This window comes from Oncorhynchus masou, unplaced genomic scaffold (assembly GCF_036934945.1).
Source record: "Oncorhynchus masou masou isolate Uvic2021 unplaced genomic scaffold, UVic_Omas_1.1 unplaced_scaffold_1561, whole genome shotgun sequence".
In the NCBI taxonomy this organism is placed as follows: Eukaryota; Metazoa; Chordata; class Actinopteri; order Salmoniformes; family Salmonidae; genus Oncorhynchus; species Oncorhynchus masou.
Window position 1 is genome coordinate 17,233 of NW_027005669.1, and position 17,101 is coordinate 34,333.

Genomic DNA, 17,101 nt, shown 5'->3' on the forward strand with positions numbered 1-17,101 from the left:
GCCACCTACCTCAAACCGCTTCCAGTACAGTGAATGTGGAAATTGAATTGCCCCTTGTCACGTGACAAGGGCAATACTTTGGTCTTCAACAAGACAATTCCATTTTGAATGCTTCTCTGCTCTTTTATCCTTAATTTGAGTAAATGCATAGACACGTGTTTGTCTATGCTTGCGTGCAGTTGATTTGGTAAATAATCTAATTAATTCGCTGTTTGAAGCTAAAGATTTGATGAATAACTCCGGTGAAAAATGTACCTTGAGAGCAGCAGGTGGACCAATACAATTCACAACCCAAACAGTCAGGAAACGTACATGTATTTACTCCAACAGTATTAACTAAATTATTACATTTACAAAGAACGCAACAAAAAACACATGCAAAAGCTGCTTGGCATGTAAACAACTAAACAAGGTTAATAAAAAAAATGCAGTACTATTTTAAATTATAATTTCAAAAACAACTTCAAATGTATTTTCACTTGGTTTCAGAGACATTGACTTTAAGGTTATCATTAATTCTCTTCACATTTTATTTTGTTGACAAATTCATACAAAAGCCATTGCATACATTAAGATTACATTTACACAGTAGGCTAAAAAAAAAAGGGACCAAGTTCCTAATTTGATGCACAGTACTGAAGCTGACACTGAAAAGAGTACTACTCAAAAACATATTTGGGGTAGGGGGGAGAAATATGAAATCAGAGCATCTAACCTAAAAGAAAAAACATGTTTAAAGAAAAGCTAAACATAGCATTAAATAAAACGTGCACCACTTAATAAAAAAACAAATCTTATCAGCTTCAAAAAGTCCCTTGACTGTGGAAATTCAAGAAGCAGTTGTGATTACGAGAGATACAGAGAAACACGCAACACTTGAGGCATCGTACTCGAGACAGTCGCTCACAGCCTCCGAAGCGGCACCTGCCACCTTCTCCCTCCCCAAGCTGCTCCGGCCAGTGGCCCGAACCGTCGTACTGCGTGGCCATGTCAGGGAGAGGACTATCCTGTAACAGGCCAGGATCTGGGGCTGTGCCCGGGGAGTGTAATTTCTGAGGGGGGTGCGGAGGGGCTGAGTCCTGGGTGTCTGAGCCACTAGAGAGGATCAAGGCCTTGGAGACCTCTAGCCTGAATGCCATGAGGTTCAAAGGCTCAGGCAGAGGAACATGATCCTGCCTGTACTGCATCCATGAGTTTACCAGAGCCAGATCTGTAAGGTACCACAGAACAGCCTGTGGCCAGCTAGTTGGTTCTGAGGCTGAGAGTGGGGAATGGTAGAGATTCAGTAAGTCTCTATTGAGGCTGGTTGCTTTTTGAGCCTTCTCGAAGCTGTCGACGAGCGATGCCATGTTCTGCTGGGCCTTCCCTACAGTAGAGAGGATGAAGCCGAGATGGTACCTGTGAAGCATCAGCCGCCCGTCAGAGCTAACAAACTCATCACCCATCTGTCCTTTGGCTCCTCCCACCTTTCCCGCACCATGCACCCCAGACCCAAGGAGGTGCTCCAACATGGCAGGGGTAGAGAGCTCCTGCTTGCAGAGATACACCATCCCATCTCTAGGCACCATTTTCTCAACAGTGGCCTCTTTGTTGGAGAGATCCAGACTAAGGTTGAAATCTATGATCAGACCGTCAGATCTAACTAAGACTGTGCTGTGCAAGGAGGGCCGCTTGTTGTTGACCGCTCTACACGTCAAAGGGAGAGGGTATTGATCGACTCCATGGTCACCCTCTCTTCTCAGCATCAGGCATCCAGCCCGAACATGGTCCATTAACGGTCTAACCCTCCAAAGGGGTCAGTTTTAAAACTAAAACAGTCCTGACTGGATGGCATGTCCCCACACCTCTGCCAAATGCTGTGAGGGTCTGTGGACGTCTGGGTTGTGGATTTTGCAGACACAGACTTGGAGCTAAGAGCTTGTATTTGACTGTGGCCGCGTGTAAGTGTGTGGCCGCTGCCATCCAGTTCACCTCTAGTTGTGCCAACTGTAGGGTTAGCTGGGGTGTGTAAAGCTCTGAGAGGGTTGCGTGTGGGGTCTCCCTCCTTAGGCCTGTCTGGATTACCACTGTGTCCAGCTTCCTGGGTGTCCAAGGGATCCCTGCTGGAGCTGGAGATGCCAGTTGCAGTTTGCAGGAGAGTTGGGAGAAGCGGGAGGCAGACATGGTGTCAGCAACCAGAGGCACCCTGGTGAAGTCCTGCCAGTACAGCTTGAGACTGGGGAACTAGGAGAGGAGAAAGGGAGAACGACATTGAAGACAATGTTAGTTTATGCAGCATTAGATAGTGTGCTCATAAGAATGACTGTAGACATTCAAAAGTGCAGAGATTAGCATGAGTTTTACCCACTAGGCCTAACTAATTTGTTCTTTACATGTCCCATTCTGTGTAGTAAGGATGACGATGCAATAAAACTAGACGCCATAGGAATAAGATTCAGGTTATACGCCAATACTTTCATTTACATACCTTCAATGTTCCCATGGCAATGTGGATTCCGACAAACTGGGCCACCTCTTTTGCTGATACTGCGTTTGAAAGATGGGACACTTTATTTGTGCAACGGGCAATCTCTGCCCAAGCGTCCCAACCAAAATACTTGGAGAAGTAATCAATGGGTTTCCTGTAGCCAGTCCCTGCCTGGGACCCTTCCATAGATACTGAATGAGCCTGGCTTTCTGTGGTTGGCAAGCTGAGGACAACAATTTACAACAAAACTGATAGCATGACATGTCCTTAAGGATACATACAGTACATGACAATAAAAAGTAGAAACTTTAATTAAATTGTACAGTGTAGTCATGAGTAAAATTCAAATTACAATACTTACTTGTTTGGTATATAATTTGAATGCAGTGAGGGATGGTTTTTGCTGTCATGGAAACAGGCCATGACTACAGCCTCAAGGTCAGGCTGCGGGTCAGAACATTCAACAACCTCGGACTCCACTTCGTCAGAATTCTGAAGTAGGAAATCAACAAGCTCTTCGGTGTCTTGCTGCTCAAAGTCTAGGTCACCTGGAAAAAAAGAAACAGTATTTAGTTACATCTATGGATAACTTCACTATTGCTTATGAAAATGTACATTGCTACAACACATGACTCATGTTGAGATCTTACCTTCTCCATTCTCATTGATCTCAGATCTCAACTTTGCTGCTCTCCTGTTCACCTCATACTCCTCTACTGCAGGGTTGGTAGTAGATAGTCTCTCCATTGGATGGTTGAGTTTGGCCTCTCCAGGCACCACCAGCGCTGGTACTCCCTGCTCACTTTGAGATGGCTCATCCAGAAGCTCCCGCTCCTCCTTCACGGGGTAGAATATGCACTGCCTGGTACTGCTGTGCTCCACATTCAATTGGGATTGACCTTGACTAACCTGGGGGTCATTCAAAACCAGGTTGTTTTCCTGCTTCAGCAGATACATCCTGACCGCCCCTCTGCTCCACTGTGTGTCTGGCATGAGAGGTGTGTGGCACAGGAACCAAATCTGAGGTTTTCTCCTCCACCTTGACCTCCTGACCTCTCAAGTCTACCATGAGCACCACTCCATTCTCCCCCACTGCTGCCTCGCTCTGCCTTGAGGTGAGGAACCTCTCCAGTATGATGCCTGGGGATTGGCCAGTGTCCCTGTCATCCTGGTCCCCTGCTACTCCTTTCATCACCATCCCATCTTCGGTCTTCAACACCTCCACTACACTGGTGGTGACTGACTCAAGCTCAAACACTACCTGGTCCTCAGGGTCCTCCTCAAGCGGTGAGATGCAGGATCCAGATGGACATGGAGCTGTTAGCATGTTTTGCTCAGAAATAGATCTGATCTCGGTCTGTAAACTGATGGGAGATGACTGACCAGGATGGAGAGTCGTGACGTCTGCCTCATCCTTGATTTCAGTATCATTATTGAGTGAATACAGCTGGTAGACTACCTGACATTCATCAATTTCTTTCTCTGGTTCAATTTCTCTCATGCCCACTCCTTCTCGACCCTTCCTTGTGGCTGAACCTCTCCTCCCACGTCCAACTCCTCTTCTCCTGCCCTTGGTATAATTCCTTCTACCCACTCCCCTCTTTTCCACTTCTCTCATCTGCACCATAATTTCCTCCTCCTCTTGCTTGATCTCCAGCGGGTCAGAGGGGCAGGATTTAGTCTGTACATTTTGTGTTGTTACAGTTCTATTCACATTTTCAATCTGAGCATGTGCAGATAGTGCATGAGTGCTATTGTTTTCATGAGTGCTGTTTTCATGAAGGCTGGATCCCTCATTTTGTGAACTGTCTTTATGCGGTGAGCTCTGGTGTTCCCCTCATTTTGGTCCCCATCCCCAACAGTGACCAAATCCACCTCAAGTAGTAACTCCTCTTTAATTTCATCCTCAATAGGCCCTAGGTGCTCAAATCCAGAAACGGTAGGTATGAGAGCATCAGCAGTGTCATTCATATTGCTCTGACTCTCTGACTTAGTGTCCCCTGTTTGGTGACAGCTGTGGAGGGGGGCTATGGGTGTGAGGTGAGTAGGAGAAAGATTCTCGGACAGAAGGGGTTGGACCTTGTCAGATTTGGCCAGATAAGTAAATTGAACTTGTGGAGGGGAGTAAGAAAGAGTTGAATCTGGTGCCATATGAGAAAATGATTCCATCCCCTCTGAGGTTTTATTCATGTTCTTCTCCCTTTCCTTCTGTCCACCTTCAACAAGTGCAGCAGCCAGAGGCAGAGAGAGGGGAAGGGTTTAGGGCTGGGAAAGAGACTCGCTCCCCCTCTTTCTCCCAACCCTACCTCTCTCATCTCCACCGCCATATCCCAGTCAGATGCTACCTGCATTCCAAACGTGTTTTGACTCAATGAATTTTCAATGACCTCCTCAGTCTCTTTAAGTGGAGGCGGGCCTAGATCTGACCCAGAAACGCCCTCAAAGATGTTGCCGTTAGTGTAGGTGAGACCAGGGCTCTCCACTGCATGCAGGGCTGCCTTGTGCTCCTGGAGGGACGAGACGTCAGAGAACCTCTCACCACAGTCCTTACATTCAAGGGCTCGCGGGGAATGAGAGCCACTGATGAGCCCCTCTGTCTCCACTTTTTGGGCCTTACGTTTCCTCCTGGTCTTTGGCTTGGTCGGAGAGGTGTCAGAAGAATGAGACGTAGTCTTTAAAGGAGCCAACACAGAGAGTGCTGTGTGGTTCTTTTTGGGTCTCCCTACTTTTCTTTTCCCTCCAGCAGCTAGCATTTTTAGTTGCTTGCTTTTTGGCCCTTTCTTCTTATGGATGGGATGGGTGTCTTGGTGGAGATCTGTTTGACCTTGGGGGCTTTTGAGGCATCTAATTTGTAAACTTTCAATTGGGGCTGTTTGTGACCCTTCAGTAGGAGAAGGGACTGTTGCTTTATTTCAGGGTCGGGCATATCTTCTGTTTTGGGGCTTGCTTTCACATTCGGTTTATTTTTCTTTCTCCCCATTTTTGACATCTTTTGGCCCTTTGTTTTCTTAGGCTGGTCCTCCTGCGCTATCGTCTGCTGCTTTTTCTTTTTTGGCTTGGGTGGTGTGATCACCTCTTGCTCGCTAATTGGTTCAGCGCTAATCTGCTCAGAACAAGTCTCACTAATTACATACTTTTGCTTTTCTACTTTCTTCTTCCCCGGCTTCACTTGATGCACCTGCTCATCTACCTGCAAGACTTGCTGCACATGTGGGTCACACAATATGGATGGGGATTTGATTTTTGACTTGGAAATATTGTTTTTCCTCTTGACCGTTTTCTTTACCAACCTTTAAGGGCAAGTTTTTGTCAGGTTGAGCTGAGACACACATTTGGTTCATATCCTGAATCTGGTCTCCTTTCTGAAGCAACTTAGATGGTTGTGGAAGCTTCTGATTTTTAGGCCTTTCTTTAGGACCAAACTTCACAACAAGATGAGCTTTCGTTGCTCTTGGTCGTTTGGCAGCCTCCCCTTTCACCTCAACCGTCTGCTGTTGCATATTTCCTTGCACTATAGAGTTATTTGGCTGCTTTCTCTTCCTCACTTTTACAAATTCTTGTACTGACATCAAATGCACAGGCAGTTGTGAACTCTGTGGTGCTTTAGTCTCGGACGGCGGAGGGAATATTTCTGACGTCTGAGTGCAAGGTTGTAGCTCTCTGCTGTTCAGTGCGTTGTTAGAAGCAGACTTATCTATCAGTGTCTGCAACTGCTCTTGTGATGTCTGTTTCTTTCCTTCACAAGGATTTTCCAAAATGTGCTGCTGGTCATTCTCTGTGTTTTCTAGAAGAGGTTTCTCAACTGATCTTCGCTGTCCTATTCCTGTCTGTTGTGTCTGTCCAATACTGGAATAGATCTGCTCTAACTGTAATGTCTCCATCTGTCTGGCTGTCTCTCCTACCTGGCTTGTTTGTCCAGGAGGAGTTTGTGCAAACTTAACTGTTGGTACCAATGAGGAAGTGGAGAGTTCTTCCTGCTGGTCAGTTTTTAATGGCCTCAGCTTTAACTCCACTGTTGGTATGAGCGACGGTACAGAGATATTTTCCTCCTGAACCATTAGATTCTGTCCAGAAGTCTGTTCAAAAAGAAATGTTGGTAGTGAGGAAGCAGACATAAGTCCTTGTTGATCGGTTTGAGTCTGTTCCAATTCCAGAGTTGGTATCAGTGAAGGAGTGACTTCCAACACAACCGTTTGACTTTGTTCAGTCGTTTCCCTGAGCTCAACTGTTTCACTGTGACAGAACACCTCTTCCACTGACACAGTCTGAATCATAGTGTTCTCTTCTTCAACTGCCTGACCAGTCTGTCTAAGTAACTGCTGAGGAATCATCTCTCCTTCGTGTGTTTGTTTTAATCCAGCATGCTCAGCTGGCACAGCGTATGCAACTTCCTGTGTGTGTGAAAGTAACGGGGTCTCCATTTGTCCATCTGATATTACAGGTTCCAATGTAGTAATTGGTTCCAGCGATTCACATTGTGGCTTTGCCTGTTCCAGTCCCATTGACTTAGTGTCTCCACCCCCAATCTTTTTCAGCTCTATAAAATGTGGTTGAGTAAAACGGAATTGCAAATGCTCTCTCTTTCCCTGTAGCCACTGTAGATCCAATGGTTGACCGTGTGGCAGCACCTGACCCAGTATCACCACCTGGTTCACTTTGCGCACGTTCCCCAAAGACTCTATTAGTTTCCGGATTTGTTCAGTATCTATGTTTTCCACCTGGTGGAGGGGCCCAAGGGGTTCCATGTGGAGAAAGGTTGGCTGGCCCATATGAACCTGGGTTATGATGGGCTGACCTAGCTTCACCTGTTGGCCAGCTAGTGTGGTGCTGCTGGGTGCTGTAACACACAGGTTGTGCTTGTGTTTCATGTGATGCAGCCGTGTCTTGGCAGTCTTGAAGGTTGCCTTGCACACCGAGCAGGACAATTTCACCACTGCAGTGCCTAGATACAAAGAATACAGATGAAAGTTTACATCTTAGTGTAAAAGGTGAAGTAGTCATTTGTCACAAACAAAAAGGTTTGGCTCTACGTAGAATCACTAGCTTTATCACTGTATATCACTAGCTTTATCACTGTATAGTGTATATCACTAGCTTTATCACTGTATAGTGTATACAACTAGCGTTTCACTGCACATCCCAGTATGGGAAGTTGTATGACATGAAAACAAACATGTTTTTCAGTACTCACCACTATTCTTCTTTAGCTGTGCCTTTGTCGGTGGTGTGATCCCTCCAACGTCTCCTTTCATTCCTTCCGGCAAATGCGCTAGTGCGTGTTTCTGGAGGGCCTTGGACATGCTAAACCTCTTGCCACACTCCTTACAGACATAGGGCCTCTCCCCTGTGTGCGTGCGGCGGTGATACTTCAGTAAGGTGAGTGTCTTGCAGGGTTTTCCACAGTCTGCGCAGGTGTATCCGTACAGGCCGAAGTGAAGCTTCTTATGGAGGGTGAGCTCAGAGGAACGGCTGAAGGCCTCACCACAGATGGGGCACTTGAAGGGTGTCTTTTCCGTGTGCGCACGCTGATGAAGCATAAGGTCACTGGAGTTGGTGAAGTGGCGGTCGCAGACGTAGCAGGCAAACAGGGCATCCCCCAGCATGCACTGCTCGTACTCTGCCGGGTGACTCTGCTTGAGGTGGCGCTCTTTGCTCTTGTGGTCGCTGAAGATGATGTGACACTCCAGGCACTGCAGAGAGATCTGGGAAGCTGGGGGGAGGGAGAAGGGATTAGTGGACAGAACACTTGTATCCCAGCTTTAAACCTATATTAAACACACAATGGAGGTTACTATAAGAGCAAAACAAAAATGAATGAACTGTCGTAATAGCTTAAAACTGCTTATGAAAGAACTACAAATAAATAACCTCAAAACACTACAGGGGACATTATGAGATTCTGTCTGCAATACTAAAGCCTTGAAAGATAAATACAAAAATGTATTACATGGTAACCAGTCATGTCAGACTATCAGAGAAGTTCAATACTCACACGTGAGAGGCATCACCATTTTTGGTGGCCTAGACATGTCCATCTTGAGTGGCTCCATTCGGTTCTTCTTGGGGGGAATATTTTTTCTGTCACTAGCGGCCACGTCATCCACATGGGTCTCCTTCTGTGCATCCTCAGGTTGGCCCAGTTCCCACTCTTCAGAAGCAGCAGACTCTAGAGGAACAGCGGATAGTTCAAGTATTATCTCTGTAGAAGCTGTGGGGACTGAGACACACTCCAAAGCCTCTTCTACTGTGGCAGGTAGCAGTTCACTCATTGGTTGTTCTTCAGTTTCCATGCATTGTTCACCTGTAACGATTGGTTGTTCCTCGATTTCTACTGCTTGTTCAACTGTCTCCACTGGCTGTGTCAAGCACTCCATGACCGACTTGGTTGCTGCCTCCACTACTGGAGGTTCCTCCATGTCTGTAAAATGAATTCCCTGCAAAAGAGTGACAAGTTCAACAACATACTACATCTGCATTAAGGTAAAACACAATGGTGTGGAAAACAGTGAAGCACACACTGCACACTAAAACACAGGCTAAAATAGAGACGTTTTATTTATTTAAAAAAAAGACAACGACCCATAATGTGTGCATGTAAAGCAACCGACTCTTTATTCTAAAGAGAGTATACGCCCATAAAATGGCCATCCAAACTTAGCCTATAGGCTCTGATTCCAAGGGAATCATGACATGCTGCTGCCTTTATCGACAGCTGGCAGGCAGATTAACGGACACTATATTTGTATGACAAAGATGCTCTCAAAGAGGGATGGATAATAGGCTACAAGGATGGTACTTTACATTGCGCTAGAACAGAACACCAACATGCCTACAACCAGGGGTACTTTACTGCTGCGTAAATGACGGTACTGACGAGGGACGTTATTGCTCACAACTAACTGGTGTCCATCAGTCATCTTTAATTGTTCGGATGTCTTGCTGCTAGGCTACTGGAACGGCATTGATGAAAGGCATACAAATAGCCTATATTGCGTGGATTTAAAACATTTGCAACGCTCAGCATTACACACAAGCGGCATATGTATCACCGTATGACTGCTCATATGATCACACCACCATGTGTAAATCTATAACGTTACCTATGCTGGTTTCTTTAGCCCAAACATCTCCGCGTCGTCTCTCGCTTCGCACAAAGCCAACAGAAACGAGCTGAAGAGATCATGGCGTCATACGCAAACCAGGTTGCAGAGTGGGATTTGTAGTTTTTCCTGAGATGCATTTATTCGTTGCTCAGCCTTAAGCCATGCGAGGGAAATCTGCTGTTTGGATTGGCCGTGCAGCATTTACCGTGATATGGCCTCTCCAGAAATTGGGCATTCATGCTTCGCAGAACTGTTGGTAAGGAAGTAAATGTGTATTTATACAGGACATCCCGCCCTCACCTACCGCCAACCAACCATGTCAATGCAGAGCAATATGGAGCCCCCGATATCATTACATCATTTGAGAGTCGTACAGCGACGCGGTAAAGAGCTCAATTTGGCCTCTGCGTGCCTCCAGAGGCTCCGCGATTGCGTCACATCATCGAAACCGCATGGGTCCCTTTTCTTTATTTTTTTCTTTAACAACAAATCAATACAGGAAGTACATGTAGGAACACAAGTATATATATACATACTATACAAAGGACAATTGGGTCTGGGGGGTACAACATCACATTACACAAGGACATTGTGGGGCATACATACACTTATAATTCGAACAGCTTTTTTGTTAGTAGAGTATTTAATTGTCTTAAAATATAGTTCAATGTATTTTTGTATATGGTAAGAAAATGTGGTGTTTTGTTTGTAAATTTACATTTGTGAATATGAAATTTGGCCAAAAGAATAATGAAATTAATTACATAAAATTGTTTCAACTTACTTCTTTCATAGGTAAAGAATCCAATCAGTACATCTCTCCGCAATAGTGTAGAATCTTCGTAAATGTGTTCAATTATAAATCTACTGATGTCGTGCCACAGTTTCCTTACATGAATACAATACCAAAAAAGATGTAACACCGTTTCTGAGTGGTCATTACAAAAGGTACAATTTGAGTTGATGTTTTTCTTAAGCTTCTTCATACAGTGGTTGGCAGGATAATATTTATGAATAATTTTAAAGGAAACTTCCTTAATTTTGTTAACAAGTAGGTATATGTGTGGCAACATCAAACATTTTCCAAACAGATATTAACATTAGAACCGTTCCAATAAGGCATGACATAAGGTATAGATAGATACAACATCCTGCTGAAACAAGGTTCGTATCGCTCTATTGTTGAATGGACCAAAGAGAAACTAATCTTTCCTACTGATGAGTCAACAGGGTTAATAGAAGGAAGGTTCTGAGGGTCAGATCTTGACACGTTCCTTAATAATAAAGCAACACGCAAGGGAATGGCATCTAAAATAATTGCAAAATCTTTAGTTGTTACAGGGATCTTGTAAAGTGATAAGAATTCTTTATAACTAAGAAAAAACCCTCTGCATTTACAAGTTGGCTCACCAATAGGATATTATTTCGGAACCAATATTCTAAAAACAAAGAAGTATTTTTATACACTATATCCCAATTATTCCATATATAATATCTGTGTGGAGAAAAATTATGGACCATGACAAGAAAACCTGCTGATGAAAAGCAGAGAGTTTCACTGGAACTTTGTCAATATTATAATTTTAAACCAACGTGAAGTTAAGGCCACCAAAAGTAGAGAAGACATGATGAGGAATAAAATTCCACATAGAAGTGGGTCTTCTTAGGAATTGTTTTATCCAATTGATCTTAAAAGTATTATTTAAGGTAGTAAAATCCAGAAAATTCAGCCTACCATACTCATAAGTGTTCCTTATAACAGTTTTCCTAATGTAATGGGTACGGTTTCTCCACAGAAAGTTGAAAAGCATCTGGTCTATCTCCTTGCTTATTTTACCGTCAAGATATAAAGATAGAATGCCATATGTTAGCCAAGCGATACCTTCAGCCTTGGTTATTAGGACTCTACCTTTTAAAGATAAGTCCCTCTGTAGCCATTGATTTAGCTTCTTCTGGGTTTTTTAAATAAGAGGGTTAAAATTTAGTAAGCCTTTAGACTTCTGATCCTTAGTAAAGGTTATGCCTAAATATGTAAGTTCTTCTTCCACTGGAATACCATAATATGAAGGTGTCACACAATCTGCCATGATAATAAATATTTGCCATGAGTTAATATTTATTCATGTTAAGATATATACCAGATGCTTTGGAAAAGGATTGTATCACATTGATCAATATGGGGATTTGGTTAGCGTCCAGAAAAAGTGTGGTATGGTCAGCCAGCTGGCTCATAATTTTTTATTTTACCAGCTATGGAAATAGCTTGTACAGGACAATTTTTGAATGAATTTGTAAAACGTTGGGTGATTAATAAAAACAGATATGGAGAGATGGGACAACCTTGCCTAATTCCTCTCTTTAACTCAAATCTAGGTGTGGTGCCATGTTTCAGTTTGAAAGAGCTGTTACCATTTATATAGAGTCTTAATAGCCTTACAGAAAAAATCCCCAAAGCCAAATTTCTCAAGGGAGTGGAAAGGTAATGTCACGCCCTGACCTTGGAGATCCATTTCATTCTCTATTTGGTTAGGTCAGGGTGTGACTAGGGTGGGCAATCTATGTTTTCTATTTCTTTGTTGGCCTGGTATGGTTCCCAATCAGAGGCAGCTGTCTATTGTTGTCTCTGATTGAGGATCATATTTAGGCAGCCTTTCCCACCTGTTGTTTGTGGGGTCTTGTTTTGTATAGCTGCCTGTGAGCAGCCCAGAATGTCACGTTTCTGTCAGTATTATTTTTGGCGAGTTGCACATTTATTAAACATGTGGAACTCTAAGTATGCTCCGCCTTGGTCCGATCCTTCCATCAACGAGCGTGACAGGGAACTGATGCTTTGCTGTGTCAAATCCTTTATAAAAATCAAAAAATAATATGAAGCTATCCTCAGCTATTAGGTCAGCTATCAGCTATTAGGTCAAGTATGTCTAGTACTATTCTGATATTGTTAGAAATATGTATGTTCCTCATATAGCCAGACTGTGTTTCATCAATGATTGCATCCAGGACTTCTTTAATTATTTTTGCAAGTAGTAAGGCTAATATCTTATAGTCATTATTAAGAAGAAAAATTGGACGCCAGTTATTGATGAGCAGCACTTATTTTTTAGGCTTAGGTATCAGTGTTATTAACCCCTGAGTCATTGAAGGAGGGAGAACATTGTTTTTAATACTCTCTAAAAAAAGACCTCAAGTAGAAAGGGAGCTACTTGGTCTGAAAATAATTGGTTAAATTCTGACGTAATTCCATAAACACCTGGGGATTTATTGCTTTTTAAATGTTTAATAGACTCTATAATCTCTTCAACTTTGATGGGTTTATCACACTGTTTAGATTCTGTACCACTGATAGTGAACATTATTCAGTGAGTCAAAAACATATGTGGATTCCTGAGAGTAAAAAATTGCTACAGTATTTAGCGATTCATTTTGGGTTCATCTGTAATAACACCATCAATGTTTAATTTATGGATAGTGTTATTTGTAGAGTGAAATTTCTCAAGTCTAAAGTAATAGGATGAATTCTGTTCTCCCTCAAGCTATTTATTTCTAGATCTAATAAAGGCTCCTTCTGCTTTTCATCTATAAATATTATCCAGTTTATTTAATCTCTATATATTATCCAGTTTATTTAATCTCTATATATTATCCAGTTTATTTAATCTCTATATATTATCCAGTTTAGTTAATCTATATATTATCCAGTTTATTTAATCTATATATATTATCCAGTTTATTTAATCTCTATATATTATCCAGTTTATTTAATCTATATATATTATCCAGTTTACTTAATCTTACATATTATCCAATTTATTTAATCTTAATTAAGTTATCTTAATGATCACCTTTTCCTCCTCAGCTCTTCTGGTCTTAGCAAGATTACTACCATATTTTCTAAGGTATTCGAACACCTCAATTTAAAGAGCTCCCAGTTCTTGCAATAAGATTTGTCTTCACAAGCCCTTTCCCAAAAGTGTAAGAGCAGATCTTTAACCACAAACCTAACTATTTCATTATTTAATAACGAGCTATTTAGCTTCCAGTAGGATGCTCTACCAAGGTTAGTATCAGGGATAAATATTTTGATATCAATGTAAATGGTCCTATGGTCTGTGAGGGGAGTAGTACAAATATTTGTCGTTTCACACTCACTATCAATACATTTGGATATGTCAAGGCTGTGGGTAACTGGTGAAAGGAGTCAGGCGCAGGAGAGCTGCGATGCGTGGACAAGGTATTTAATTAAAGAAAAAAACAGTACAAACACAAATACTATGGTGCTGGAAAAATACCGGTACCACGAAATACACGGGCGTAACAACAAAACCAGGCAACAATAATACCAGCCGTCAGATACAGCCTTACAATAAAACAAACACGCACACAAACATGGGGGAAACCAGATGGTTAAATAATGAACATGTAATGAGGGGAATTGAAACCAGGTGTGTAGAAAACAAAGACAAAACAAATGGAAAATGAAAAGTGGATCGGTGATCGCTAGAATGCCGGTGACCTTGACCGCTGAACGCCGCCTGAACAAGGAGAGGGACCGTCTTCGGCGGAAGTCGTAACAGGATATAAGCCAAAAATCTATTCTGGACTGTCTGGAACCTGTTTTGTTACTCCTAGTAAATGATCAATCGACCAGAAACCTCTCTCTCCATATATCAGTAAGATCAAACTTTTCCATAAAAAGTATTAAATCCAAATTCTGACTGGTTGGCCTACATGGGGGCCATCTATCAGATTAATTATCTATAGTAATGTTAAAGTCTCCTCCTATCAAATAAATAATAACGAATTTGGGAAATTTAGATAACCAATGAAGTATATGTTTCTCTATAGATTAAAGCAACTCATAATTTTCATGTTTGGTGTTGTACCCGTAGAAGTTTACAGTAATGAGCGTAATGTCATTGTAACTGATCACAAGACAAATAAAGTGACCAAAGGGGTCACATTCCGAGTGTAGAATATTACCACCAAAGGCATTTTTCACTGTAGTGACCCCAGCGGAGCTTTCAGATCCCTGGGAAAGCCAAACCTCGTTGCCCCACTGTGACCCCCAAAAGTTGGCATCAGCAGAAATTGAGTGAGACTCTTGAAAAATGCCAAAATTATGTTTGAAATTGTTCAGCAAATACAAATAAGGCCTTGAGCTTGCATGGGTACCTCATCGCTGTGAGCCTCTCAAATGTTGTAAGAATGCGGGGGGCTCCGTGTAGCTCTGCATTGACATGATTGGTTTATGGTAGCTGAGGGCGGGAGGTCCTGTATAAACACAAACACAAACCATGACAACTTCCTTCACAACAGCTCCGCGCAGCGCAAGTAGTATGAATTTACATTTACATTTAAGTCATTTAGCAGACTCTCTTATGAATGCCCTGACTTCTGCAGAGGCCATGTCACCGTAAATGCTGCACGGCTCCAAACAGCAGATTTACTATCCCTCTCTCTCATCATTTTGTTGTCTGAAGTCCTCTCTCCTGCGGTCTGAGTGTATGTAACTTAATTTAGAAAAGGTATATCCATCTGTGTCTGACCCGGAAAAGAACAGGCGCAATGGATATGGTCATTGTAGTTAATTACCAAATTTCTGCTCTAAAATAGGTTGAATATTTGCTTAATGAGAACTATAATTCCCTTAAGCCCAGCAACCCATATAGAGCTTGACTTAATTTCTCTTTGAATTATTTTATTTCTCGAGAGCAGGTATTCCCAAACTGGGGTTACGCGCATTGCCGTCGGGGGTACTCAAAATAAAAGTGTGATTCCCATTTTCAAACAGTCCATTTATATTTTCCATCGGGGCTATACAATTGGGTGTTTTGTTTCTCTCGCCTGAGCAGCCTCGTTTCACTGCCAAAAATAAAATTAAACCATCTAGTGTTGAGTGAAATAACAACACAATATCAAATACAGGTAGCCTAGTCAAATAATTAACATTAAAGTTACTCTCTTGCGGGAATTCCACTAATGGTCTGTATGGAGCCAACCGTAGCTGCTGGTTATGTTGGTATCTGTACTGATGGCACAAAAGCCATGACAGGGAGACATAGTGGAGTGGTAACGCACGTGCAAGCAGTTGCTCCCGACGCTACTTGGGAACCCTGCAGCATCCACTGAGAGGCTCTTGCTGCCAAGGGAATGCCTGACAGCTTGAAAGACGTTTTGGACAATACAGTGAAAATGGTTAACTTTGTTAAAGCTAGGCCCCTGAACTCTCATGTCTTTTCTGCACTATGCAATAAGGGCAGCGAGCATGTAAAGCTTTTGCTCTGGTTATCATGGGGAAAAGTATTGACATGTTTCTTTTGCATTGAAAGACGAGTTTAAAGTGTTCTTTACTGACCATAATTTGCATGTCTGACCGCTTGCATGATGATGAGTTTCTCACACAACTGGCCTATCTGGTTGAATGATCTGAATCTAGGATTACAGGGACTCTCTGCAACTATATTCAACGTGCGGGACAAAATTGAGGCTATGATTAAGAAGATGGAGTTCTTCTGTCTGCATTAACAAGGACAACACACAGGTCTTTCTATCATTGTATGATTTTTTGTGTGCAAATCAACTCAAGTTTACAGACAATGTCAAATGTGATATAGCGAATCGCCTGAGTGAGTTGGGTGCAAAACTACACAGATACTTTCCCGAAACAGATGACACAAACAACTGGATTCATTATCCCTTTCATGCTCTGCCTCCAGTCCACTTAATATCTGAACAAGAGAGCCTCATCGAAATTGCAACACGTGCGTCTGTGAAAATTGAATGTAATCAGAAGCCACTGCCATATTTCTGGATTGGGCTGTGCTCAGATTATCCTGGTTTGGCAAATCGTGCTGTTCAGACACTGATGCCCTTTGCAACCACATACCTATGTGAGAGTGGATTCTCGGCCCTCACTAGCATGAAAACTAAATACAGGCACAGAATGGAGTGTGGAAAATGATTTAAGACTGAGTCTCTCTCCAATACAACCCAACACTGCAGAGTTATGTGCATCCTTTCAAGCACACCCTTCTCATTAACCTGTGGTGAAACCATGACAAGAGACTCAATGAATACAGCAAAGAGCTGATGTTTTTATAAGTTAATGTTTAAGTTGTCCACTGTCAACACTTTGATAAGCCATAAAATGTGCATTCTCCCTACTTCCACTCACGCTACAACCAGCACTGTAGCAGCAATGAATGAGTATAGCAAAGTGTTTTGATAAGCTTGCATTGTTATTATTTGTGGCTTTTAATATAGAGGAATATTTCACTTTCTCTGGTCATACTAGTAACATGAGGCAGAAATAATGCAGTGCGACTTGAGTTTCAACCTTCAGCAGGAAGACTGTCCTGTTTTCCCAGAGAGAGCGGAGGGACGGTGAACAAGGTGAGGCACTCACCACTGCTCTCTCCCGCCCCTCAGATTGACCTTCAGATGCAGGCTATCAGTCCAGTAAAATAAAAAACAAATTATTATGCTCACTCAGCTGTGCCTAAAGTAATACAACACATTATCTATTACCAGT

At 42.5% G+C, this 17,101-nt stretch overlaps 1 protein-coding gene across 1 annotated transcript; it reads right to left on the reverse strand.

The window, feature by feature from the left end:
* Positions 1 to 299: 299 nt before the first annotated feature.
* LOC135531234 (uncharacterized) lies at positions 300 to 9,812 on the reverse strand. Its single transcript, XM_064959363.1, is given in 13 exon segments — positions 300 to 1,792; positions 1,795 to 1,903; positions 2,119 to 2,223; positions 2,468 to 2,690; positions 2,829 to 3,015; positions 3,118 to 3,431; positions 3,433 to 4,303; positions 4,746 to 5,289; positions 5,292 to 5,744; positions 5,746 to 7,409; positions 7,659 to 8,177; positions 8,460 to 8,901; positions 9,568 to 9,812. Coding segments are annotated over 12 exon segments (6,402 nt in total). The 5' UTR covers positions 8,884 to 8,901; positions 9,568 to 9,812; the 3' UTR covers positions 300 to 803.
* Positions 9,813 to 17,101: the final 7,289 nt, after the last annotated feature.